This window comes from Pararge aegeria, chromosome 20, assembly GCF_905163445.1.
Source record: "Pararge aegeria chromosome 20, ilParAegt1.1, whole genome shotgun sequence".
In the NCBI taxonomy this organism is placed as follows: domain Eukaryota; kingdom Metazoa; phylum Arthropoda; class Insecta; order Lepidoptera; family Nymphalidae; genus Pararge; species Pararge aegeria.
In genome coordinates this window covers 6900063-6927037 of record NC_053199.1, presented here as the reverse complement: position 1 = coordinate 6927037, position 26975 = coordinate 6900063, and the positions used below count along the sequence as shown (strand labels likewise).

Below are 26975 nucleotides of genomic sequence, written 5' to 3'. Positions count from 1 at the left end.
GAAAAGTTGAAAAAGTGTCCAGTTGTTGCGCTAAATAACAGTTCAAAAATCCTCCACAATGGCGCTGGTGGATGCACAGGGTATGGTATGAATGTAGCAATCGTAGATGAATTGAAGTATGCCGAGTTAAAAAATTTAATGTCATTATCGACTAAAGTAGTTAATTATTGAGAATTTCAACAACTTACGTTGTACAAAATATTGTGGTAAATATAACCTTACTTCCTTGTATCTCCATACTTCCTTGTTTATTTTTCAAGCCTACTCTAACAATATTTATATTTGGCGCTTCTTTTAAGAGTTACCCTGATGCAAATGTGGCGCCATCCTAATTTAATACATTTTGACGACACTTTTTCATATACACAGATGACTCTCTTTACCTCTACCCTCCATACTTTTTTACGACTATAACTGCGTATGGTACTTTGAACTAAAAACTAAATGTAGGTAAGTATTACAGATTATGTTTGATGGGGGCATGAATATTTAGGTTCCTTTTAACTTGTTGGTATGCAATAAAGAGGAATTTCTCTAAAATCTATCCTTAAAAATGGAAAAAGGGGAATCTTGACACATTGTGTGAAAGTCCTGTTTTTAAAATTAGAATATTAAAATCTGCATAGTTATAAAAAATATACCATACCTCCTTTTTTTAACAACCCTTGAGGGTCACCGAGTATGGGATAGATTTTTAAAATTTGTATGTTAAAAATATGTTTTTCAAATAAAGTACTATTGGAAATTGAATATTGTTTTCATCCGTTTAGTAATACTATAAATGCATTACAAAATAATGAAGTAAAAGACAAATGTATTCAAAATAATATATTTATTTCAGGTACAACTTTTATGATTAAGTTTAACATTATATGTTTATTAGGTACTATTTACAATATACACAGTTATCATCATCATGTCAACCAGTTGACGTTCGCTGCTGAACATCGGTCTTATTAAAGGAGTTTAAAATACAAGTTTGGTGCCGCTTGGGTCCAGCGGCTTCTTGCGTTTCGTTTGATGCCATCGGTCCACCTCTTAGTGAACAAAGTGCCAAGTGTGAGATTTTCTACCCACGTTTACTTTTTCGCTCGCGTGAAAGTCAACTACGATTAAAATAGAGTCGAAGAAGCGCCATCTAGTAACAGTACTAGGAAACCGTACTGTCACTAGATAACACTCTTTTGATATCATATAAATCATAGTTAATTTCCACGCGATTAAGTAAACGTCGCGTAGGTAGTAAATCTCCCACTAGGCTAGGCTTTAAATACTAAATTACGAATGTCAGCTGAAGACTGCATTTCTTATGTGGAAGTTGACAATATATTCGGAGTTTGTTCTTTGCACGCTTATAGCGAAGGGGTCGGTTGGGTGGAATGTAAAGGCGACGAGGCGCCGCGCACTCGCTGGTACCGTCTGGCCCAACACTCCAGCGTAAATTTTGAATTTCAGCAATCCGGAATCTCGAGCATAAAAACTGTAAAAAAAAATAATTAACTTACTTTATACTACTAGCGACCTCAAGGATATAAATTAGGAACAAAGAGTAAAGTTACTGCCATTTCAATTGATTTTTCAACGAAATAAATTCTTATTTTTTGTAATAAATCAAAATTAGTAGACTTTATTATATAGTTTTTTACGGAGTAGAGAAAGAGAATCGAGATTGTTTTAAGCACCACGTGGCAAAAACTGCCTAGTGCGAAAAGTTGTAAATAAAAATTCGATACCACCTTTTAAGACGTAGCGGTAGTGGAGGTTTTAACTTAAAATACTTTGTAATTTTAAAATAAGTTGGACTTTAATAATTACAGCTATTTATTTAAACGTAGATTAAAGTACTACTCTATACTATACGTACAAATTTGATGATTTTTAAGACCCCTTCCCCTAAACGTCTTTTGTCACGTAATTTATGGATGACCCCTACACTGAAATACAACTGAGGTAATGTTGCCAAGAAACAATATACCACGATATCACTGATCCTGTGTATTGATTACACGTACCGTATTGGATACTCCCCATATGCTTTAGGCCTTTCCATAACAGAAACCCATTTGTCGTCATAACTGAAGAGTCCCAAATCCAAGTATGGCGAACCACTGTACGACTGAGCGCTAATCGGCAACTGTGCAAGAATCCTTTTAGTCGCCTCCGTGCGCCCTCCGTATATAGCCCGCACGATTGTCTGCTTGAATCTCTGTTGCGTCAACCTCGCATACAAGTTATTTGACGGGGAACAGGTAAATTGAGAGTCAGCACATAATCTCGCATTTCTAAAGCAGTCGCAGTAATTCTCAAACAGTTGCAGCAGCCCTTCGGAAGTATTTTCATACACCTCCAAGATTTTACTCTCACTGATGTTGTATATTACGAAAAAAGAGGACTGGCTATTTGGTTCCGCAACCCTCAGCGTCACTACTTCTTCACTAGCATACTTTATGAATAAATGATCCTCGTCCAATAACTGCATTTTCCACATTCTCAAACTCTTGAACATATCAAAGTATTTATAAAATTTTCTCAATTCCAAAGGGTCTTTAGTATCGTCGGTTATAGTTTTCGCCCTTTTAAATAGGAACACAAGCAGCCTATGTTTTAAGCTATTTATAGTTTCTTCGCAGTATGGTCGCTCATTTACAACTGGGGCGAACACTGAGCTGACAATGAATGGATCGTCATCATAACAAAAGCGACCTATTTTTCTAATTTCTATTAACATGCCATCAACAATTTGAAACAAATGTATTGTTTGATGTTGCACTGATAGAACCGCTAGTAATTCTTTGTATAGATAAATGCCTTGATTATGTGAAAGGTAGATTTTGTCAGTCCTGAAATGTTTCTTATCACATAATTTGCCATGGTGCAGATCAACTAAATGGAGAGAATAATCCTCAAGTGCAGACCTGTAAGAAGATAATTTTAAGTAAAACAGAAAAGCTAATAAAAAATTACTCAAGTTTAGTTACAGCACAATAATATGAACCGCATAACTGTATAAAATTCCTCTTATTTTCTCCCGTGATAGTTTTGGGTAGAATGCTTTATTTTGCCAGAATAAAATATCCTATGGTAATAGGATCCATGCTATGACCGTCTCCAGGATGCAAACTATTTCTATCAAAAATTTCACCAAGATAAGTTAAGCGGTAAAGGGTTGCATACGTAACACTTGCTATTTTTATATTTATTAGTAATAAATATATTGTTTTGAGAGAGTAAATATTTTTTAAAGTAAGTAATGTGTCACAGCTTGGCCTATACAGGTCTTCTCTAAAATAAGGAATTTTTAGGTTGCTTTAAAACAGCTTTAAATGGCATGGAGCAAGATAGACATGACGAAAAAGGACACCTGGCTAAATAATTTTTTGTGGGCTTTTCTTTGACCGGGGCATTTTGAACAGTGTTGTAGCTAAAGTTAAATTTATGAATGGAGTTATCGTCATATTTTAATTAAGAAACATTTGACTTTTGTCTTTTGACATTTTGACTTTTAGTATGAATCAAAGGTGAGGCTCAATTAAGGCCTACTTCAATTTTCGATTTTATATGATTATTTTACCTGATAGTTGGTGTGACTGCTTCATTGTTGCTATGTATATGATAAAAATGAGGTCTCAAATCATCAGGTATGTGAGCAGCAGAGCCAACAATGACATAGCGGCCATCCTCAGTGAAAAGACTACATTCTCTGTTCAATTGCTGCTCCATAAATGGTAGCTGGCCAGGATTTAATTCTGACCTAGCAACAAGTCTTTGTTGACATACATTAACTGTAAATTTCGGCTGGAACAGAATAAAATAGAAAATTAATACTTTGAGTTTGAAATGAATTTAAAATAAATGAAATTCTTGAACTAAGAGTTTTGATTTATTGTAAATTTCAAATCAAATCTAATTCATTTATTATCCAAGATATTTAACAGATTGTGAATATCTGATGCCAGTACCTTATCAAATATAAGGTACTGGCATCAGTTAACTCTGGAAAAATGCTAAATGATAACTGGAAATACTCTGGAAAAATGCTAAGATCGAAAAATCATCAAATCTAGGTTAGAAAAATGGTAAGATTCTAAGAATTAAACAATAAATCCCTGATTTTAGAAAAGAGGCCTTGGTAAGATGTTCCTTAAATTATTATTCAACTCTATGGACTTTAAGAGTGCTCATTGATCTAATTAACAATATTGGCTTTCTCTTTTTTATTCAAAGCATGTATTTACATGCCTTTAAGGTTCAAGTGGCTGAGCATGATGAATCTATCTATTAGCACAATGAGAAATTTAGTATAACTTCGGGCTTAACTAAACCAGGTCCTTAAATGCAATCTATGAATGTTGCAAAAGAAGTGGATATACCTTGAAGAATCTGTAAAATATGTGTGTGCGTATTCTGTGATGAGCATCGGCATCAGCATTTAACAGATCTGAGGGGTAACCGGCTACCAGATCACCAGCTGCTGCAGCTCCTCTGTACTCATAAATCTGAAAAAAAAAACAATCTTAGTTTACACTACCCACATAGTTTCTCTTGCAATTACTGAATTATATTACAGATTCTTGAGTTACATTAACAGCTGTTGCAATCATATTGTATGTTGCCTAAAATGGATATTTTTTGAACTGGAAAGGGTGTTGAAATGAATAAAACCATAATTACTACCAGATAATGAGTGCCCAGACCCCTCATCAGATCTATACTGCAACATACTTAAACAACTAATAACTTGGTGGTACATGGTACTAGAACTACGAATACGGTCAATATAACAATCATGATCCATTGAAACTGGCTCTGCAGGGAATCTATAGGGTAAATATTATATAAGAAAAATGTTCACACCTCCAGTGAAGTTTGATCAGCAGAAAATGCTATGAAATGTTTCCCATCTGGACTGAACTTTCTCAGAAAACATGGAGGTTTCTCAACGTTGACTATTGTCAAATTAGGGAAGACATTCTGGTAGAACTCTCGAACAACATGCAGATGTGCACCTGGCTTCCGGGAACCATATACCTCCCGTTCCATAAGTCTTAATACTAGGTTTTGGGGCTTTATTTTCCTAGGAACTATCTTTTCTGTGCAAAAGAATTCTCCTTCGTTAAGTTTTTCAGGTGGAATGTCTTCATAATACACATTATGAGCACTTGTATTCATTTTTACTTTTAAAACTAGTTTACAACGTAGATTGTAATTTGTAGGCAAGTATATTCTAGTATCAGACTAATATTTATTACGAATTACGAAATACCAATATTATTACAAATATAAATGCCAGGTTAAAATCCAAAACAAAGTAACATAGACGAATAACGTACACACAGATTACATTCATCAATCATCTGTGTACTATGGATTATTATAGCATGGATACTTTGAATTTGCAGTTTTGTGAAAGTCAAATGTTTAGAAAACCTTAGAAACTCATTGAGTCTATGGGTGATTCGAGCCTTGAGGAACCTCTTTGGGTTTCTTAATTTAGTTTTTACTCTAGAACAAGTACGGAGGGTAGAGGTAAGGAGAGTCATCTGTGTATATGAAAAAGTGTCGTCAAAATGTATTAAATTAGGATGGCGCCACATTTGCATCAGGGTAACTCTAAAACAAAGCGCCAAATATAAATATTGTTACAGTAGGCTTAAAAAATAAACAAGAAAGTATGGAGATACAAGGAAGTAAGGTTATATTTACCACAATATTTTGTACAACGTAAGTTGTTGAAATTCTCAATAATTAACTACTTTAGTCGATAATGACATTAAATTTTTTAACTCGGCATACTTCAATTCATCTACGATTGCTACATTCATACCATACCCTGTGCATCCACCAGCGCCATTGTGGAGGATTTTTGAACTGTTATTTAGCGCAACAACGGGACACTTTTTCAACTTTTCTCCCATATAAGATGACTCTCCTTACCTCTACCCTCCATAAGAACAAGTGACAACATTTCCACAGACTAAAAAAAATGTCATTTCCAAAATGTTAACATTTTTAACGTCAAATTTTGAATTTCATGTGGTTAATGATTGTTTTTTGCGTTAATTTTTTCAATTTATTACAAATATGACTGCAAATACGCTCACATAATTAATGCTTTCGTCATACAGATTTCTCGTTAACCATTTGAAAAATACTTCCAACATCAGGAAACTATGGAAGAACCAACGTTACGTTATGAGAAGATAGACTTCTTGGGAGAGGGTCAGGTAATTGAACTTTATTTTGTTCAAATTTCTAATGAAAACAAACCTTTGAATTTTGTAATGGTAAGTACTGGTATTCTTTTCTTATATTCGTTTCTTTTACAATTTTAGTTTGCAACAGTATACAAAGCTCGAGATGTAAAAACGGATAAAATAGTTGCAGTCAAGAAAATAAAAATTGGATCAAGAATGGAAGCTCGAGATGGAATAAACCGGACTGCTCTTCGAGAAATTAAATTGCTTCAAGAATTGCAGCATATAAACCTTATTGGACTTTTAGGTATGACAATTTGCAGATGTAATTTTGTTTAATACTCTCATATAATTATTATCCCAATACCACGCTATGGCCTTCTTTCATAGAAGAGAGGGAATTCGATTAAAAAATTCTCCATGCTGCTTAATTACGGAAGCTTAGTGAGAGTACCATAGATTGTACCTCCATGTTACATGGGAAAATTCTTCTCTCTCTACCACATAATGGACCCAGCATCTGCATGGTGATTGTGTTGCTTACAAAATAACTCTGGACACAGGCCTCCTCTCTCACAACATAAAAGGATATACAGCTTGGTGGGCATCAGATATTAAAAAGGAAAAGCTCAATAATATCAGATATTTAAAATTAAAATCTTAAAAATCTCGAGAGATACAATTATTATCATAACACATGCACACAAACACACAAAAGAAACACCAATGTTTTTGTAACTCTCTCTTAATGATCTCAGAATAATTTATGATTTTTTATTTATGTAAGAAAATCCTTCATGGACGGTATGTTGTGAACACAAATTGGTACAAAATGTGATTTTGTAACACTTTTGATTTACATTAATAAGTAAATAAATAACTGAACAATATAAAATGAAAATGGCAATGTTGAAAATAATTTTAGTTTAGACAAAATTTTTGTAGTATGTGTATAATTTGTAGTATGTACAAATTAATGGTTATTTTCAGATGTATTTGGACAAAAATCAAATGTCTCATTGGTATTTGATTTTATGGATACTGACTTAGAGATAATTGTTAAAGATAGTAACATTGTACTTACGCCAGGAAATGTTAAGGCTTACACAATCATGACTCTGAAGGGTAAGAATATTATGTAATGTAATGTTAGGGTATATATAATATATTAAGTTTAGAAATCTATATAAATATTCATATTATTGATATAATTGGTTTTCATGTGTTTTTGTTACTGAACTATTTTGATGGAATTTTTTATTTGTTTGAGTGGATCTGAGATCCCAGTGAAATTTATATTAATGGAGATGTCAGATAACATAATTTGCTATTTATGTTAAATATATATCTTATATTACTAGTGGTTGTTTAATAAAAAACAAATATCCTGCTGCTAAAAAAATGCATTTTTTTCTTAGGTTTGGAATATTTACATCAGAATTGGATATTACATAGAGATCTGAAGCCCAATAATTTGCTAATTAACAGAGAAGGCATCTTAAAAATTGGTGATTTTGGGTTAGCAAAAGCCTTTGGCTCACCAACAAGAATTAACACTCACCAAGTAGTCACAAGATGGTACAGGTAAGATTAACAATCTAAAACTTTGAGTTATATTTTTTTGGGTGCATTATTAAAACCAAATATGTAACAATTTTATAAACAACATAATTTAGAATTTGGCAGCCTGATTGTGAAGTGTTATTCAGTTTTAAATGCTGTAATTTTAATATGAATAATAAAACTGCTATCACTTTTCGATGCCTTACAGGCCTTTTAAACTTTTCCATGGAAAGAAGCCATATATCCCTTGCCATTAATGCAGCATTCGTTCATTACATTGCAAATTGGTCCACCCTGAAAACCTACCGGTGGGCCCATTTACTAGGTTCCCAATCATTACTATACTATTACTATTAAAAAAAATATAATATGTTTGATACTTTGCTTCAGATCACCGGAACTGCTGTTTGGTGCAAGGCAATACGGAACTGGGGTAGATATGTGGGCTGTAGGCTGCATATTGGCTGAACTGTTACTAAGGGTACCCTTTCTGCCAGGAGAGACAGACCTCGATCAACTTTCACGTATATTCCAAGTTTTTGGAACACCAACTGAAGAAATATGGCCTGTAAGATCCTTAGAATTACTTGATTATTTGGTGCTATTTTAGCTCTTGACTATTGTTTTGCTGGTAATAAGTAATACAATGTTTTCTATCTATAAATTACTGATAAGAGATCAGTAATTTGATATTTGTAAGATGAAGACAAAATGTTGTGTACATATGCAACTGTTTTACAACATTAAATAGTAATTGTCAGCAAAAATTAATCATTATACTATTTATGTATATACATTTCAGGGTATGAAGAGCTTAACAGACTATGTCCAATACAAGCAGTTCCCAGCACAGGAGCTTCGGCATATATTTAGCGCTGCGTCAGATGATCTGATACAGTTGTTAGAGAGTTTGCTTTCCCTGTACCCGCCGCGTCGCTGCGACTGCACTCAGGCCTTGCAAATGCCATACTTTAGGTAAGATTATTCAAATAAGACTTAATGGTTAAAGCTAGAGTTAAGTTTGAAATCCACAAATAGTTTTTGTTTGCAAATTGGACCAATTGTTTCTGAGGTACATTCTACAATTCAAACAATAATACAAATACTATGAATTTCATGAGAAAAAGCTCCTTGCATAGATATATAATTGGATGAGTCTGCTTAACTTTGCACCTTAATCCTATTCCAATATAGATCAGATGGGGGATTATTCATTTTGGTATATGAGCGGGACTGATGGCTTAACGTGCCCTACAGGGCACGGGGTTGCGGTAGCACCAATCTCCTACCTGAATGAACTCCTAACTGAATTTTCGATTCAGGAACTCGATGTTGCTTACCTAAGCTTATTCTAAGATGACATGTTCTAATATTTTAATTTCTTTTGCAGTAACAAGCCAGCGCCATCTGCAGGAGCAAAACTGCCAATGCCCACTTTTTTATTCAAAATGGAATCGGAGAAACCATCACTGAAAAGAAAACTAATGGACAATATTGATGGTGGATCACTTGCAAAAAAGCTTCTCCAATTTTAGACATTGAACTTTGATAGTTTGGACGTTTTATAATAGTGTAATATTACATGCAAAGTGTGATAATTTTATTATTTTATAGTGTTAGCACTGCCATATCACATAAGGGGTGCTCTACCATAAATGGAGGAATGTGTTGAAGTTTGGTGTAGGTGCAGACAACTGGCTTGACCGAATATCGAAAGATGCTGAATAGGTTTTTCCTTTGGAGACACCCATAGACATGTGCAATTTAAGACACAAGGAGCTAATATTGTAAATGATTCCGAGAAGACTTTAAGAATATTTTGTGCATTATTTTATGGATGATTACATGAAGCTGGGCTTTCGGCATCCAGTGGGGTATATAAGATAATTGTTGTAGGATAAATAATATTAAAATATATATTAGATAATTAAAAAAAAAACCTCTTTTATTGCATTGAAAAAGTATCAGTTAATAAATGTATTCTTAAAGATTTCTGATATTTCTAGGTTCCCAGAATTTTGATTTATTATGCAAAATGGGTAAATTATAAGCAAATTATTTGTATTGCATGAAATAACATATCAAGACAGTCACTATATTTGATACAGTTATAAATGCGTATTTTAAGTTGTAGGAACACACGAACGGCACTAGACAATGTCCCATTTTTCCTTTGTGCGATAGTTTGTGCGATTGTGGAAGTTATTAATCTGAAAAAACAAAGGAATTATTTGAAATTTTTTAAGCAAATTATTTTTACATAACCGTTTCGAGCCGGTGGTGGAATCGCTACAAACAGACACACTTCAGGTTTTATTAGTGCTTATAAAGTAAACCAAGGTGCATTTAAATTGTCTTAGAGTAGCGTCTGAATCTCATTTATGTTTCGAATTTTGTTGCAACAAAGTATTATCGTATTTATAATCTTAATGGTTCTTGGTCGGCGTAAGATTACTTCCGGCAAAACTTGATGTGGAACATCGCCTCGATAGAAAAATTAATCTATTACCCTATCCTACACGGAATTTGGCATGACACCCGTTGACTACCGTTCTCGACTATTGTGTGAAACTTACATAAATGCAACCTCATTCGACGCGTGTTGCATTAAATCAAACCATATTGTCTCTGACCAGAACAGTCTTTTTTAACTATTTCAGCGCTACTCACCGTCCACGTTTCGGCTATAATTGGTAGCTTTATTGGTTCTTCTTTATTTTTATCTGCACACATAATTTTATCTACTCTTCTGTTAATCTCTTTACTTCTTTATACATTTTAGTCGTGTCTGCTGCGTCTACGTTACTTCTTACACTTTCTGGGGAAAAACAAATTATTTCCATGAAGCCAATTAAATTTTTACTGTTAAAATAACTATAATTATTACGTCCGACCGACAGCTTAACGTGCTCTGCGGGGCACGTGTGGATAAAAATTAATTCTTATCAATAAAATAATTCTCTACCAGCAGGGCTAATTATTTCTTGATTAAAAAAAACCAATACCTTGTTAATTCTTAATCGCTCCAAGAATCGAACATCGTTATTCTTCTCAAACATAGGTGTAACAATATTGTGAACAAACTGCATACGTAAATTGAAGGATACAGACAACTAACTGAGAAAATATATATTACTGACCTTAGGCGAATTAGACGCAATCGATAAACGTCCATACACGCCATACTTCCGTTCGTCTTCGGGCCGTAATGTGCCCATTTTTTTCATGACCAGATATATCTGTAATTTATAACTTTCTTACAATTTTGATAGCACAGATAATCTCCTGTCTATACAAAATTGATTATCATCGTCTCAAATGTAAAACAAATACTTGTACGACGGCTCTTGTAATTGAGGATTGAGTTTTTTAAGGTACCTGCTCGAGCATGCCATAACTTCGGATGAGGAAATCTCTCTGCGCCAGCAAGTTGACGCGCTCGCGCTCTTCTTTCTCCACGATGGGATCCGGCTCGTACGAGCAATGAACGTATGGCGGCTTCGACGGCTCCTCCTTTATTTCTGTTTGAGGCACCTGTTATTTTGTTAGAGTTACTTCAATACCTTTAACGGCAAAAACAACTCAAATTTATTAATTTCAAAGAAGAAACATAACTTTTATTTATTTTGGCGTCCTTGGCTCAAAAAGCGAGATAACGTGTTGAATTTAGAACACTGCAAATTGGAATTTCAAATTTTATTGGCTCGGCTAAACTGTATGTCATTACAAGAATAACCTTGTAATTGAAATGTTTATACTGGGGAATAACCTATTGTGGTTTAAATTTTCATACTAGGACTAAATTCGTTCGATAGTATCCTGTTAAGTCTTAATATTACACTTATTCGGGATTCAAATTAAGCATTCGCAACCAAAGCAAATTTACGTTATTGATGTACAATTAGGTACCTCTATTATTATAGATTATGAAAGAAAAGTAACAATAATTTGTAAAATAAATCAGGGTTTAAAAATAAATGACCTTAATTTGGATAGAACCAAATGGCGTTACTTTGCGGAACTCCATGATATAATATTATGAAAATTAAGCTTAATTTGCTAAACTCCGCGAAAAGCAGGAGAATCCGTATGGTGTAATTTATAGTTTCTTCAATCCTTATACTCCTCACTAAACAGATCTTCGGCAATGTACCCTCTACGCACGTTTCGCACGAAAACCGGAGCATCCTCAAAAGATGTTGACTTTAAAATCAATAATTGTTTAGATAAATTGTTTCTCTGCTTTTCGCGGAGTACCTACCTACAGCAAATTAAGCTTACTTACCGGTTGTGTCACTGGCGAAGATTTCGTTGACAATTTATTCTTTTCATCCTTCTCCTTGCGTTTCGTTTCGCGCACTCTCGGCCGCGTCTTCTCACTTGCAACGCTCGCGGTCGTGAGGGTCGCTTCCTCTCCATCTTTTTCCTTCTTGTCTCCCTCTTTGGTTTTCGGTAGTGATGGTTTCTTTAAGGCTTCTGCTTTTGCTTTCGTTTGCTTCAACAGGCAAATCATTATTACAGTAGTCTATAGTATCTTAGTAGATCATGGTTCCGAGCGACTGATTTCGAAGAGCGGCATTTCGGAAAATCAAAGTCAGCTGTCGCAAATATTGCGAATACCTGACTTTATTGCCGGAGTACACTTTACATTCATAAACTTTCACAAGAAGCGACTTCTTAGAACTGGTATTAGAGAAATATTTCCAATTTATATCATCTGTCTATCTATCCTATTATATATTAACACCCATTGCATCCTTCTGGGTTGGGCGTTTTCCACAACATTTAGATAGACAGATAGATGAACATTTTACTCCACACAAATTCCTCAGATACAACTCATATGAAATACAATAATATTAGATATACCTTAGTTATTTAGTGCGCAAATTTATTAATCTTAAACGCCGGATAGAGTGACGCCACTAATAAGTTTCTGCCCCGGTTCAAACTTCACAGCATCAACAGTAAATGAGGACTGTATACAACGTTTAACATAATTACGAAATCATATTGAAGGATGCATAAGTATATTTATAAGGAATCACCCTGTAAAAATATTAAATGAAAAGAAACATACCTATTTATTTCTCCGTACAAACGAATTCAAAACATTCTGAATTTTTTCTTATGACAACCCTACTGAAGATAAAAGACCGACACGCACATAGTACCTACGCGACGCGTACCTAATAAAGTGACAGTGACAGAGTCACATGATTTTAATTTTGCATGCGATTTTTGGGCTGTATTTGATTATTTTCACTAAAAACTATGGCAGTGGTTCACTCAAAACTATTGGGTTTTCGGTTTTACAGATCTTCAAGTCTCAAAGACAGTTCATGTACCTGTAAAGCCTGTAAACTAATATTTCGATTTTCATTTACACTTTAAAAGAGCGCTAGTGAAAAGTTCTATGAAAAGTTTCGCCTATTTATGAAAAGTACGATACAAGTCTTGGCCACAATTAGGCATGGCTTAATTTGCTGGCCGCTGCAGTTATGGTCTTTATGTGCGCCACTGGGTCTCTAGGTACGATACAAATATGGAAACAATTTACGTATAAGTAGTTACCTGGAACTCTTCCCGCTGCAGCCGTGTGCAGTCGCCGCGTGCCCGCGACGACGCCGTACCCGTGTATAGGGAACCTGACGGCTGCTGGAACAGACTCGCGTACTGTTCTCCAACTGGGTACACACGCCTGAGGATGTCGAATATAATTCAAAATTCATTTATTTCAAGTAGCCCTAATATAAGCACGGCACCCAATGCTACCTTTGAAACATCAAGTATGTCTGTTGGTACCGAGTGGGGATAGACAACTATAAAAAATTATATCGTCGTCCATTGATGTCCCATGGGAAAAGGCCATCTCTCACGTAAAAAAGAGAGAGGTCTCAAAGCATAGACCTTAATCTGCTTAAATTAAGTTTGACAACTTTTAACGATTATGAAATTTAGGCGTAATTTGCTTTAAATCTGGATGGTGTAATTTTTAATTCTTCGAAAAAGTGTAATTTACTTATACTCCGCGATATATATAGCTTTTCGTGGAGCATAGTTTTTTTTTAATTGAATTCCGTAAAGTTACTTAGACGATCATTCTCAAAGGCGTGTGAATTCTAAACTCTTTTCAATCTGAGAGTGAGACGCGTGCCGTGTAATGGACAATGTTAAAGAGTTGATGATGCTGATAATGACTTTTTGGTCTGACCCGTAATCAGAATCGCGCTGTCCTTAGCAGAACACCACTGTGTATCGAGAAAGAGATGGCAATAATGTAAGCGGGTTTTGGTATAGGGCAAAACTAAACTGCACTATCATTATAATATATATATATATATATATATATATATATATAGAAAATAGGTATAATTTTCTTTAAAAATTCAAACTCTTTGTTTAATTAATTGTTTTTGATTGATGATCAGGAATAATGATTTCCCAAATCGACAAACCAAGCCAAGTTAACTGTCCGGAGTTAATTTGGGGGGGGGGGGGGGGGGGGGAGTATATAAGGATGTCCTCACACTGGGCGTATCGTCGAAAACCAAGTTACCTGTAATTTCCTAGATGAGTCTCTTCCCATTGTATTTGTGTCTGCCATGGACTCTTTTCAGGCTCTTTTTCTTCAGATGGAGCATATTCCGCAAATCTATAAATGCACTACAATATCATTAAAAGTCTAAAACAGACAACTGCTGGACCCTAGCCTTCTCCCAGTGGGAGTGTTTGCCCATAATCACCAAGCTGGGCAGACCACTTGGTGATCCCAGTAGATGGTACAGAGAGCTCTGCTGCCCGTTTTCCGTTATATTCCCTAAGCCGCCTCGTACGACACCCGCGGAAAGAGGAGTGCTGACATCTATATTCTGATCTGCCGTCACCACACTAAGATGTGTGTCACGAAAATTAGTAAAGTTTGCCCGTAAATGAACTGTTTTGGTTTCATTTTGGCACTTAGATTTAAGTTTTAGACACTTTAGTCTGAGAACCTGATGCCAGTGCTTAACAGTTGTGCTATTTAATTGAGTATAGATTACTCACAGTGATACGCGTGTCTTGAGGTTACGGATACGTTTTGATCACAAAATCAATGGAATAACTTGGTATCCAATTGGCGTGCGAGAGTCTTACTTCTTTTACAGTTGGTTAAATGGTGCGATACGTCCAATAAAGATTGGTATGTTAGTATGGATGAAAAATACCATTTTCCTTTTTAAATAATAAGTCCTTTAAAAAGAAGACTTACTTGTTGGTCTGCAGTAATCGGTCTCGTATCCTCTTGCGGTCTTCTTCGAGCACGCGTTTCTTGTCGCACTGCCAGATGTTGAGCATCGTAAATGTATCAGTCAACAAACCCTCCTTCACTTCGCGGTCAAGTTGCGTGTCGGTGTGGAAACTTGGAGAGTGGTTTACCTGTGATTGTTTATGAACAGATTACACAGGTAAACAATTAAAGAGGTTTTTAAAAAGGCCAAAAAGCCAAGGCGTATAAAATTATAAATAATTGATTTAGAGAGATTGTAACAACGCGTCCCAAGGACCCAGTCTCCTCTTATCAATCTTTGCCGACCATATATTTAGTTTAGTGGTTGTCAGGTTAAAAATTATACACTTTTTTTGGCAAAGTTAGAAAATAAATGAAATAAAAATAATTAATAAATATACTACGACAATACATCGCCATCTAGCCCCAAAGTAAGCGTAGCTTGTGTTATGGATACTGAGATAGCTGATGATTTTTTTTTTAATGAATGTAATACACATAAATACTTATAATATATAGATAAACAGCCAGACACTGAAAAATGTTCATGTTCATCACACAAACATTTTCCAATTGTGGGAATCGAACCCACGACCTTGACCTCAGAAAGCAGGGCCGCTGCCCACTGCGCCACTCGGCCGTCTAATAATACAAAAACTTAAGTAAAATTAAAAAAAAAAAAATACCTCTAAAATATACGGATGCAACTTGTGGTCCAATAGTATATCGAAACCGAGAATCTCAAAACACGCGTGTACCTGTAGAACAAAATTTTGTACAGTATTATTCAGGGTCAAATAAATTAACTACCTTTATAATTAAACATTAATGTGTACAAAGCTGCAGGAAAATGATTGTATGTTGTTATTGATACCTTTCGAATAATACGATATTTTTATACTTACATAAAATTATTAAGTACAATTAATATGTATGGTACTATGGATTTAACAGTGCTAAAACAAAATATGAAGTTTTACTTTTTAGGGGAAAAAGGTATGTCTTCGTCGATATGGTTCGCACATAATGAGAAACAAGTCGCAAAATATTGGCTGCATTGCATTGGCTTGGTAGCTAGTCAAGACGTTCGCGCTTTCACAATGTACAAATATCACTACTACTGAATTTCTAAGAACTATATTTGCGCAGCCGCGCAGACTTGCTTCAGTCTCTGTTTATAGCTACAAATATTGTCACTAATACGTACAATATAAAATAAGGGATGATATACGTTTGTTCCTAAAAGGCCAGTTTCCACCAAATACAGATCTTCCTTTTTTACTGGTCCTCAACAGACAATTTAATGTTCCAGTGCTAGACACAAGTCTTCTCTTCGTAGGAGAGTGACTTAGATACATTTTATTAACTCCTGTTAATATTATTAACAAGTGATAACAACGGATTGGAGCAGCGTATTTGATCTATGCACTAAAACCGTCTATGAGAGACGAGGTCTGTGCCCAGCAGTGAGCTGTGAGACGTTAATAGGCGGCGAATGATAGTTGAAGAAAACTGGTCTTATAGGACGTTGGGGTTTTAGCGTAAAGCATCAAATGAAGTTACACAAAAATGGGAAAGGACCATATCGTGGGAGGGGAAGCACGCGTGGTAGCTGTGCTTGAGGATGGGCCAAGCGGAGATGATGGTCTTCACGATCACTTGGTCGATTGAATGCCACAGTCGGTCCAGGTCAACGCCTTGCGATAGCAACAGCTTGTTCAGCGTCGATATCTTGCTGGTTAATAGAATGCATGTCATGGATAACAAGTTCTTCATAGTTATTTATGCAACTGTTGTATAAAAAGTGGTATTAAAACACGTATGTGGGTTAATGTGGGATAATAGTATCACATAAGTGTTTTAATAAATTATTATCACAACTGTATTATGAGAATATACAGACTTTTTTTACATGTTTAAAAATCCTCTAATTATTCTGAAACGGTTTAATGCTATTAAACAGCCAGTATTATAGTCGGAAAAATGTAATAGGCCCGTTTTGACATTTGTGCAAGACCATAGAATGTAACTTGGAACAAAAATGAAAGAAACAAAAAAATTAAAATCAATTACATACAGTGTTTTAAAAAATACGTAAATTTTTTTGGGACGTTAAATAATATGAAAGAATATATCGCGAGTATTCTTTTTGCGCTTACTTCATAGTATCATGCAATTTATAATTGTTGCGAAACGTTCCAAAAACAGTTACGTTCTCAGTCTTTTTTTTTTTTATAATAGAGCTGTAACCATTTTTTTACAGAATATCGAAATTAAATATTGTGTAGTTATCTTTACTGCAAAGAATGAGCTTGGTTCTCAAAATGGGTTCTAAATAATGAGTCTGAGATGATGTATCTGACCAAGCGGCACATGACTGAAGCGTCCCCGCGCGCACTGCGCAGTTTTTCGTTCCTCATCTTGTAAAGTTGACTGTGCGCTCGTTTAAGTTTGATATATATTGTTTACTATTACGTTAACTATGGCTCTTCTATTTTGGACATTAATTTAAACATAGTGATTTGACTGGATTTTTGTGTTTGTTGTTATATAGTACTAACTCTGTTTCAACATGTTGAAAAGTGGACGTATAATCAACAGCCAGTCACGCGTATTGGTTGTGAAGTTAAAGGAATACTTTGAACGAACAAACACTTTACAATACATAATAATATCAATCAAGTACTGATACAAACTTGAATTGATTTATCGTGAATATCGAGTACAGAGTCTTATGGTTCCATAACTATAGTTACGTCGCAATGACAAGTGTCAAAACGGGCCTATTACATTTTTACGACTATAGTAACCTAATATACTCGTAATCCATTTCTGAATATATCCAAAAAAACTAAACGTTAATGAAAGAACTATTTACTGTAGGTAGTTATTAAAATTATGTAAAGTGCATTTATTTAAACCTTTTCTTACAGATACTACACATTAGCATGCGTTATGACCGGTTCCGAAACATGGTCAGGGTTAAGATATGTTTTATTTCCCATGGAACAGAGTTGGTAAATTTGGTTGGCGTTACAAGATGTACGAGAATGTTTGTATGTGTGTGCTACCAATTATTTTGGGTCGATTTAATTATGGTATTTTTTGGATAATAGGTATTCATTTGAAGTTCCGGTCTGGTCATCTATTTGTTAGTTCTTCGATGGGTACGTTTTACAGCAATATGCCTCGTACGTAATCTAGCAAAACGAATGTGAAGAATTTTAACCTATTTTTTTTGCATTGCATTTACACAGTTTGACCTACGAGCAGATTCTTTATATATACTATTTTTTACTATAGTCGTAAAAATGTCATAGGCCCGTTTTGACATTTGTGCAAGACCATAGAATGTAACTTGGAACGAAACTGAAAGAAACAATAAAATAAAAATCAATTACATACAGTGTTTTAAAAAATACGTAAATTTTTTGGTACGTTAAATAATATGAAAGAATATATCGCGAGTATTCTTTTTGCGCTTACTTTATAGTAGCATGCAATTTATAATTCTTGCGAAACGTTCCGAAAACAGTTACGTTCTCAGTCTTTTTTTTACACGCTTTATATTAGCTTCACTTGTATGTTTGTATGTTTGTAACCGACTTCTTTTGACGCTATTTTGACCCACTTTAAACGGTCAGATTTCGTTCAAACTTTGTAGACATATCGAGGACCGATGGCAATACACTAATTTGAGAATATTAATCCAATTTTCAATATATAAAAATAATATTTTTGTTAATTTATATAATTTTCAGCTATAGTCACTAATATGTTCTTTTTAATTTACAACCATTATCTTTAACTTCTCTCTTTGATCTCTAATAATCTCTATGATGGTGAACCGATTAATTTTGCTCTAATGAAAATAATAGATCCAGAAAAACTAAAACAAATCGCTTTTGTAAATAAACTAAACTAAAAGGTAGAAATTAGTTAAGTTTTTTTATACCGAGCGTGTTTTTTAGTTTGTTTGAACTATTTAATTTATTTTATACTTGAGCTGTAACCATTTTTTTACTGAATATCGAAATTAAATATTGTGTAGTTTACTGCAAAGAATGAGCTTGGTTCTCAAAATGGGTTCTAAATAATGAGTCTGAGTTGATGTATCTGACCAAGCGGCACATGACTGAACCGTCCCCGCGCGCACTGCGCAGTTTTTCGTTCCTCATCTTGTAAAGTTGACTGTGCGCTCGTTTAAGTTTGATATATATTGTTTACTATTACGTTAACTATGGCTCTTCTATTTTGGACATTAACTTAAACATAGTGATTTGACTAGATTTTTGTATTTGTTCTTATATAGTACTAACTCTGTTTCAACATGTTGAAAAGTGGACGTATAATCAACATCCAGTCACGCGTGTTGATTGTGAAGTTAAAGGAATACTTTGAACGAACGACCACTTTACAATACATAATAATATCAATCAAGTACTGATACAAATTTGAATTGATTTATCGTGAGTATCGAGTACAGAGTCTTGGTTCCATAACTAGTTACGTCGCGATGACAAATGTCAAAACGGGCCTATTACATTTTTACGACTATAATTAGAAGCTTTTTGTGTCATCGCCATGCTTATTTCTGACACAAAGCAGCATTTTTACAATGCTTTGTTGCAGTCTTAATGGCGTGGTTGCCGGTGTAATAACAGGCACATGAGTCTTAACACCTACACACTACTTCTAGGCTTATTCATTTAGTTTCGTTTAGAGATTTGTGTACAAAGAACTGGCATCTATACCAGGGCCTTGTCAATGTTGGCCACTTAGCGGAGGTCAGTAACAGATGCGTACCGTTTGCTGCCCGCTTCCGAGTCGTAGACGTAGGTGCGGCTGTGCTTGTTCAAAGCGTAATTAGTGAGATGCATGAAGACATTGGTCGTGTTGTTGATGTTGGGGTCCGCGTAGCGGCTTGTAGCGAATCTACAAATAAAAGTCCTATTATTGTATAACGGACTAGTGACCCGTCCGGCTTCGCACGATTAGACGTACATTTGTTCTTTTTTTAAATATATAAAACCACCTTTGGGACTTAAATATAAAACTTTGACATACTATGCTGTCACTTTTTTTTTGTACGCATTGACAAGCTCTACAACTATTCTCTAGAACTCGATGATACATCTCTTATCGTTAAGGCAGCGTTAAACAGCTTACTTACTTAACATAATCTTAACTGACACTCACAAATAATGTAGTTTTCTATGCGTAAAAGAATATACAAAATCGGTTCAGTAGATTCATAGATAACTACCTCAACTACAGCCTCAAAATCTTGACCTCTCTATATATGATTATTGATTACATAAACGGTGGAAAGGTTTGGGTTTTAATTATTGCTCTAATTAAGAACGAGGTTGGTGTATAAAAAGAGACAATCCAAGTTCATAACAAAAGGAACACCAGCCTAAGCTTGTTGTGGGTTTCTTCTTAGACAACAAGCGAGTTTGCAAAGCTCGTATGAGTAAATGTGAAATCCGCACACATGCAGTCCACATATGCGGCACCATGCCGAGCCACAGCCAGTCCCGCACGGATTTAAGCGTGGCAAAAAGATCAGTAACAAAAGAGCAACGCTACGACACGTACGTTTGCGTTACTCAATAAGAGACGCTACTGCTGCGACGCTTACGCATACCGTTAATATTTATCAGAGTAAAATATTCCAATCCTGTAAAAATACACAGTTCATCGTTCATCGTTCAACCCACCCTATCCTAAAAATTTATTTATCACTATTACCACACTGCCATGTACAAATATTGTATGTAAATATCAAAAGTATACTTTGAGCCTATTTGGATTGAAGAAACATTTGACTTTGACTCTGAAGCAGCTTAGACAGCCTTGACGAAACTAAAAGGGGTCTTTGCAGACTACAGAACTCTTAGAAATAGCTTATTCAGCATATTAAATAGTATACCTTTTAAAGAGCACCTAATAGATCAACCATGACCATATAACATAACTGTTACGATCACTCGATAAACATCGTTCGTTTTTATATATATATATATATATATATTATTTATATTTGTATAATTCTTAAATCTTATTTATTGCACCACCTACCTCTTTTCTATGTTTTGCCTGGAAGAAATCGCTATGTAGCGATAAGGCCACCAAATTGTACTCTCTTGCTATGTGTTTATATCTCTGTAACTACTTTTTTTCTTTGGTGTACAATAAAAGTGTATTCATTCATTCATTCATTCATCGTTCGCGAACCCTACCGTTTTCACGGATAATCTACTAGTTTCTCATCTCATCTTCCGAAGTAATTGTACCAATTATTTCCTCTGACTTTTTTGATAATTTATTTGTAACATGATATTTGTCAAATATTGTATATAATATTTATGCACAAATTTAATAGATATATTCTACTGAACGAGTTTCACATTAACATTGAAATTTAACGAAAAGTTTAATTGTTAGTTAAGTAACAATTGAATATATGTAGTTTCAATCCCCTGACATCACTTAGGGTACGATGAACCAGAGTATAATGCATTTAATCTACTTATAGTACCAGTAAAATACTAGGTTTATTTTATGAAGAATGTGTATTTTATAGATATTGAAAAGCTGGACTAACCTGACAAGGCCTTCATTATAAACAAAAATCCGAAGGGGATCGCAAGAAGTAATGAGCGTATACACTCTTATATCGAATTTATAACCGTCGACAAGGTACGGCTTCGACAAATATACCTGAGAATATAAAACAAAGCATTTATAGCCACAAAACAAGCCACCAGTTTTTCGTTTAAAAAGTTACAAATAAAAGTGTGATTGTTTGATTGCATTTCGATATTACTAAGTTTCAACCAAATAACTCCACCGATATAGTACCTACCCGAGTATTAAAATTCTGGGAAACATTATTGGCACTAGATGGCGGTCTTTCAATTGCATGTAAATCATAGTTAACTTTCACGGTATCGAATAAGTAAACGTAGATAGAAAATGTCACCAGTGTGTACCAGGGGTGGTGCATCAATGGCACAAAAAATGTGTACACCGACTCTAACGTATTTATTCAGATGATCTATTTTGTAAGATTTAAAAAACGCTTACTACACTCGCTATGGTTTTTTTGTGATTTCTATGTTAGTTTAAAAGTTAACAAAATTCGCGCGCTTTCTTTAAATACTAAATTAGCTCACACATATCTCAGGGAATAAGCCTGATAACGACTTACCTGACAAATGAGTTTATCTGTGGGCTTTATGTCTTTGAGCGACTTGGTGAGATAGATGCCGCGCCCCTGGCTGCCGCACTCGGGCTTTATTATGAACGTCTTATTTTTGCGCGCCTTGCTGTAGTTAAATGCTTCACCAAAACTAAATTGATAACCAGAGTAAGGTAATAAATATTATTTAAACTTGTTTTTTAAACAATGCTTGAGTTTTTTTTTTATTCAGGTTCTATTTTCGGACTCTGTTTAAAAATTATCAACCAACTACTCATCGAGACCAATCTAGTGAGTCTGAAAAACATCGGTCCACGGTCACTCATAGCGAAGGTCTATTTTACACTTCAGTTGGAGCTGCTACGATAATATTTAAATTTCAGCTAGTAAAATTGGCATACCTAGAGACTTAACACGTTGGCTACTGAAAACACAACGTTTGTGTTTGATAACTACGTAACGCGTGTGCGGCTCGAACACGCTAGGCGTGTTAAAATAAATGTACCTACAAGGATGCGGCCGAACACGCTGGGCGTGTTTTTCCGGCGTTCTGCGAGTGCGGCAAACACAAACGCTGTGTTGTTTAAATATACTGTTAGAGCGGCCTTTACGCAACAAGTGTGTTATACGTTACCGCAAGTACGTTTTATTAAATATTAGTTAAACGTTAACGCAATTACGTTTTATTATATATTAGACAGTATACCTACTTAAAATTCGTTGTTTTGTGAGTTATCTAATCATTATACATGAGTGTTTTTCTTAATAATTCCCATGCCATCGAGAGAATCGACCATCACACGTATAACTAACAAGTTCATATAAAAAACATGTTTTCGACCAAATATTTGCAACAATAGTATAATACCATCGATCACTAAATAATACCCACCTAGATAATTGCATTGTTTTAAAATATTTTATAGGGACGCGAAATAGATATTGATATCGATATAGGATCGTCGTCCTATATTTTAGCATACTCTACAATGTTTTTCTGCAATAAAGGTTTTATTAATACATAAGTTTGACGTCTATTTGTATATTTTTTAATATTTGTACGCCTGAGTTCGCCTGCACTATTTTCATTGGTATCGGTATCGTCAATAATTTATTTTATAAATATCGGTTTGCATTCCATTATACCGACAGAATTACAAAACGATGCATCCGCATCCTTATTTTTTCTTATCGTCTTAAATAAACGTTATCGGTGCGGCCAGCGGTACCAATAAACTACTCAGGAATGAGTTACTATTGTTTCGAATTTAAAAGTAAATTTAACAATGGTTCTGTATATTTACTGGAAGGATTATTATATTTAAAATGCATATTATTTTAAAATTTGCTTCTTTGTCGGCAATCTGCATTCGTATGTAAGTAGGTATTTAATACTGTTTTTTTACTTATTTATTTATCATGATTCGTAAATGACATTCACAAGTTACACACAGGTTGACGTTGCCGCAATTTTGAATATAGTAAAATAGTGTACCTACCAGATGTAAAGCCACTATATTTAAAGCTCTTTAGAAAATGATTATTTTTGAAAAAAAGAAAATCTGTGTTGACTACATTAAAGTTTTATTCTATTTTATCCAAATTGCTATTCAAATGCGACAAGTGTTGGGTTTTCATGTTGTTCAATAAATAAATGAGAAAATACGAGTGATGGTATAACACACCTGTTGCGTAAAGGCCGCATAGCTGTCGCGATAAGTTTAAACACGCCAGGCGTTTGGGGCCGCATGCTCGTAGCGCCTGTTTCGAATACGCTTCACCAGTGCTGAAAACACGCCTAGCGTGTAATTCTGCCGCACTCGTGTACCGTATTTGTTAATGTTAGGCAGCAGTCAACGTGTTCAGCTATCCGTATGTTCGCTAGCACTCAATAATATGCAAGAGTATTTGAAAGGAGACGTTTCGTATTAAACCATTGCTTGATTGATTGTTTAAAATTTTTTCGTCTTGCTTGACTTAAGTACAAATAGAGAGAAAATAAGCCAAATATCTTTAGGTTGTCGCATTAAACTATAGGCAATAAGTCAGCTCCCCTGCTCCACTTATTCACTTTTCTGTGGAAATGTATTCAAGGCATGGTGTACAACAGAGTTGTACGAGTTAAATGAGCTAGGAAAAATCAATTCACACTGAGTACGCTCACTATTATTACGTCAACCAATAGACGTCCACTGCTGGACATAGTCTTTTGTAGGGAGTTCTAAATAACACTTGTCTTGGCCTTAGCTTGGGTCCAGAGGCTTCCTGCGTCTCGCTTGATGTCATTGACGTCATTGATGTCGTTGTCGCTTGACGTTCACCTCGTCGCGTCGGCGGTTTACCAACGTTGTGTTTACCGGGGAGAGGTCGCCATTACAGGACCCCAGTATCCATTGGTTCTCCAAGCTATATATTCATAGGTAACTAGTAGTAACAAGTTATAAATCGACCCAGGAGTTTCCCTTTGATGCCTTGAGGGTGATCTTTTTTTTCTATATTTCTGCCACTCTTGCGCAACACTTGTGTACAGGCAGCTAAAGTCCAATATTTTAATTATAAGCACTTACTCAGCAGGCAAACACCAAGTCTTTGGAAAGAAATTATATTCCTTAGGATAGATTTTTTGCATTCTATTTAAGTTTCTTGCAAGTAAATCCTTTCTGCAATAAATCAAATATATGTACGCTATAATTTTATCTATTCTTTACTATAGGATTAGGATGCATTATTAAAATGCTTTTATTTTACCTGCAAATCTCAAGCATTCCAGGGAAATGGTTAATGCGTTGAAATCTCTTCATTTCCTTAGCCCGCTCAACAGAAACGCTCATATCTGTCCAGTAGAAATTCCACGCCTCCTCCTCAGAAACTTCGCGCATACCAAAAGCGCTGGCGACTTTGCGGATTGACTCATAGCGACAGTTTGTCAGGCAAATTGAAATTTGAGATCTAAAATACCACTTATTATTGAGGTTCAGTTTTTTTCACCATCCTATATCAGGTTATCAGTACCTTCAAAACTAAAATTAATAGTAGGCATCTTATACCCTTAAGCATAACTTACCAGTAACTTTAGTACTTCAGAATAAAATGAATCTTATCTGCATTGTTTTAAAACTAAATTTGCCTACAATTCTTTAGCAGGGGTTTTTGCCAGTATGTTTGTAACACAAATATCAGAAGTACAGGATTAGCAACTCTAATGGGAGTGACATTAGGTCCATTTCAGTTTGACGGTATTAGGTAGCGCTAGTGTAAACATTTGAGTAAATAGCTGATTTTAATTCATGGTTTAGTGTCAAAGTCCTAAATTTCATGCTTATACTATTTACAACTTTTTTTTATTATTGGTAATGGTACAAAAAAAACTGCCTGCTAGAATTCTGCCAGGAATGCTGGCTTAACTTGGGCCTGAAAAGCCAGGCTGATGCTTTGTGCATAAAGTGAGCCAGTCCTTCCATCACCAGAAGAGGCAACCAATCAAAACTTTCTTTGAATTTGTCAACCAATAGCAAGTTGAGACAGCAAAAAAAACAAAGAATTGAGAACTCCTCCTTATTTGAAGTTGGTTAAGGAGTGTAGATAATAATTAGCTGCACTGGCTTGATAAGATCTTAATAAATATGAGAGTTATTACAAAATTGATACCTCTTCCTTTTCTTTTTCTTGCGCAGGGCCTCAATAGGAATTATAGGAGCTGTGCAGGAAGTTGGTTGTGAAGTATCATCCTCATCATATAACTTACTGTCATAATTGAGCAACATAAGTGAAGCAATGTTCTCAGCTGCCTCATCATTTAAAAGTTGTTCACCCAATTCTAAAAATATTCTAAAAGTTATATTTTAAGTGCATTTTGTACCAAACACAAAACATTTTATTCTAACTAACTGTTGCCCAAGTTTTTTATATGTGTTTATTACAGTTTTTTATAAATTTTGTGGGAACCGTTAGTTTTCCTGGGATAAAAAGTAGTACATATGTTACTCATAGTATTAAAATAAGAATTTAAATAGAGAAAAGAATAATTGTCACTTGTAGAGATTTTATAATACACATACGTTTTTTTTTACCTAGAGACCTCTGATTAGTCGATACTGAATGTGAATACTTTGGGCTTTGATGCGATGGTAGATCCTCATCATATAAGAAATTCTCATGCGATTTCAGCTGAAAAATTACACTCTTTACATTATACTAACTTATTATATACGCCTACCATATTTTAATTCCATGAAAAGGGAAATTGATAAATTAATGTAAAACTTACCTCCATTTAGATAAAGAGTTATATGTATATTATATCTTTTATTATTTTAATCAAAAACAAATAACAAGAGCGCTAGGCATCCCGCAAAATATAATTTTATTTTATTTAATGTTAAAAAAAATTGGAGGCACGACTAAAAGTTGCACTGAAATTAGGACTTTTTCAACTGTATACTTCGAGGAATAAATAAATATTGAATTGATAAAATAGAACATACAATACTTTGTTTCGACGATTTTCATAAAAAATTTTCAAGGAACAGGGACACTGTTTTTGTTTAATGTCAACTTCAACAGTTGTCAATTCATTGTGACAGTTTCAAGACAGGCTCGTCCTGGTTTGACTTTGACAAACGTGTGTACGGTATAAAAATTTAATACTGCATGGGTATCAAACTCCGGTATTTTTCTTACGTATATAAGTTTATATGAGTGTTATATTTTAAGGTCATATTTGTAGGAAGTGTTAAATAAT

The 26975-nt window shown here is 34.7% G+C and overlaps 3 protein-coding genes across 8 annotated transcripts; 1 reads left to right on the top strand and 2 right to left on the bottom strand.

The window, feature by feature from the left end:
- Positions 1 to 815: 815 nt before the first annotated feature.
- LOC120632840 (DET1 homolog) lies at positions 816 to 5303 on the bottom strand. Its single transcript, XM_039902876.1, has 5 exons — positions 4855 to 5303; positions 4371 to 4496; positions 3572 to 3795; positions 2013 to 2915; positions 816 to 1480 (listed from the first exon to the last, which is right to left on the bottom strand). The coding sequence occupies exons 1-5, from the start codon at positions 5167 to 5169 to the stop codon at positions 1288 to 1290; spliced, it is 1761 nt and encodes a 586-aa protein (XP_039758810.1). The 5' UTR covers positions 5170 to 5303; the 3' UTR covers positions 816 to 1287.
- A 708-nt stretch (positions 5304 to 6011) lies between these two features.
- Positions 6012 to 9688, top strand: LOC120632846 (cyclin-dependent kinase 7). Its single transcript, XM_039902883.1, has 7 exons — positions 6012 to 6224; positions 6333 to 6501; positions 7185 to 7319; positions 7613 to 7778; positions 8148 to 8325; positions 8560 to 8732; positions 9148 to 9688. The coding sequence occupies exons 1-7, from the start codon at positions 6171 to 6173 to the stop codon at positions 9290 to 9292; spliced, it is 1020 nt and encodes a 339-aa protein (XP_039758817.1). The 5' UTR covers positions 6012 to 6170; the 3' UTR covers positions 9293 to 9688.
- Positions 9689 to 9754: 66 nt separating this feature from the next.
- LOC120632839 (tubulin polyglutamylase TTLL13-like) lies at positions 9755 to 26774 on the bottom strand. 6 transcript variants are annotated; one of them, XR_005659153.1, is made up of 19 exons: positions 26502 to 26774; positions 26293 to 26401; positions 25883 to 26051; positions 24983 to 25183; positions 24802 to 24894; positions 22244 to 22385; positions 21638 to 21753; positions 19834 to 19962; positions 16609 to 16762; positions 15714 to 15785; positions 15010 to 15176; positions 14317 to 14412; positions 13332 to 13458; positions 13106 to 13114; positions 12043 to 12252; positions 11136 to 11291; positions 10898 to 10996; positions 10428 to 10575; positions 9755 to 9967 (listed from the first exon to the last, which is right to left on the bottom strand). XR_005659153.1 is itself a non-coding variant. In XM_039902874.1 (18 exons), exons 1-18 carry the CDS (start codon positions 26505 to 26507, stop codon positions 10567 to 10569), a joined length of 2052 nt encoding a protein of 683 aa, XP_039758808.1. In that variant the 5' UTR covers positions 26508 to 26774; the 3' UTR covers positions 10216 to 10566. The 6 variants fall into 6 exon arrangements, 4 of the variants coding, with proteins under 4 accessions (XP_039758808.1, XP_039758805.1, XP_039758809.1 ...); XR_005659152.1 differs by having other exon boundaries at positions 9955 to 9967; positions 10334 to 10575; XM_039902874.1 differs by lacking the exon at positions 9755 to 9967 and having other exon boundaries at positions 10216 to 10575; positions 26305 to 26401.
- Positions 26775 to 26975: the final 201 nt, after the last annotated feature.

Bases quoted from the DNA above. Each gene is read 5' to 3' on its own strand.
- LOC120632846 (XM_039902883.1), top strand. From the start codon at position 6,171: ATGGAAGAACCAACGTTACGTTATGAGAAGATAGACTTCTTGGGAGAG. The intron at 6,502-7,184 runs GTATGACAATTT...GGTTATTTTCAG, and splicing joins AAACCTTATTGGACTTTTAG to ATGTATTTGGACAAAAATCA. The intron at 7,320-7,612 runs GTAAGAATATTA...TTTTTTTCTTAG, and splicing joins CACAATCATGACTCTGAAGG to GTTTGGAATATTTACATCAG.
- LOC120632840 (XM_039902876.1), bottom strand. From the start codon at position 5,169: ATGAATACAAGTGCTCATAATGTGTATTATGAAGACATTCCACCTGAA. The intron at 4,497-4,854 runs GTGTGAACATTT...TTTTTTTTTCAG, and splicing joins CTGATCAAACTTCACTGGAG to ATTTATGAGTACAGAGGAGC. The intron at 2,916-3,571 runs GTAAAATAATCA...ATCTTCTTACAG, and splicing joins GCAGTCACACCAACTATCAG to GTCTGCACTTGAGGATTATT.
- LOC120632839 (XM_039902871.1), bottom strand. The intron at 13,459-14,316 runs GTAACTTGGTTT...CGACATCCTCAG, and splicing joins ACTCATCTAGGAAATTACAG to GCGTGTGTACCCAGTTGGAG. The intron at 11,292-12,042 runs GTAAGTAAGCTT...ACAAAATAACAG, and splicing joins CTTCGCCAGTGACACAACCG to GTGCCTCAAACAGAAATAAA.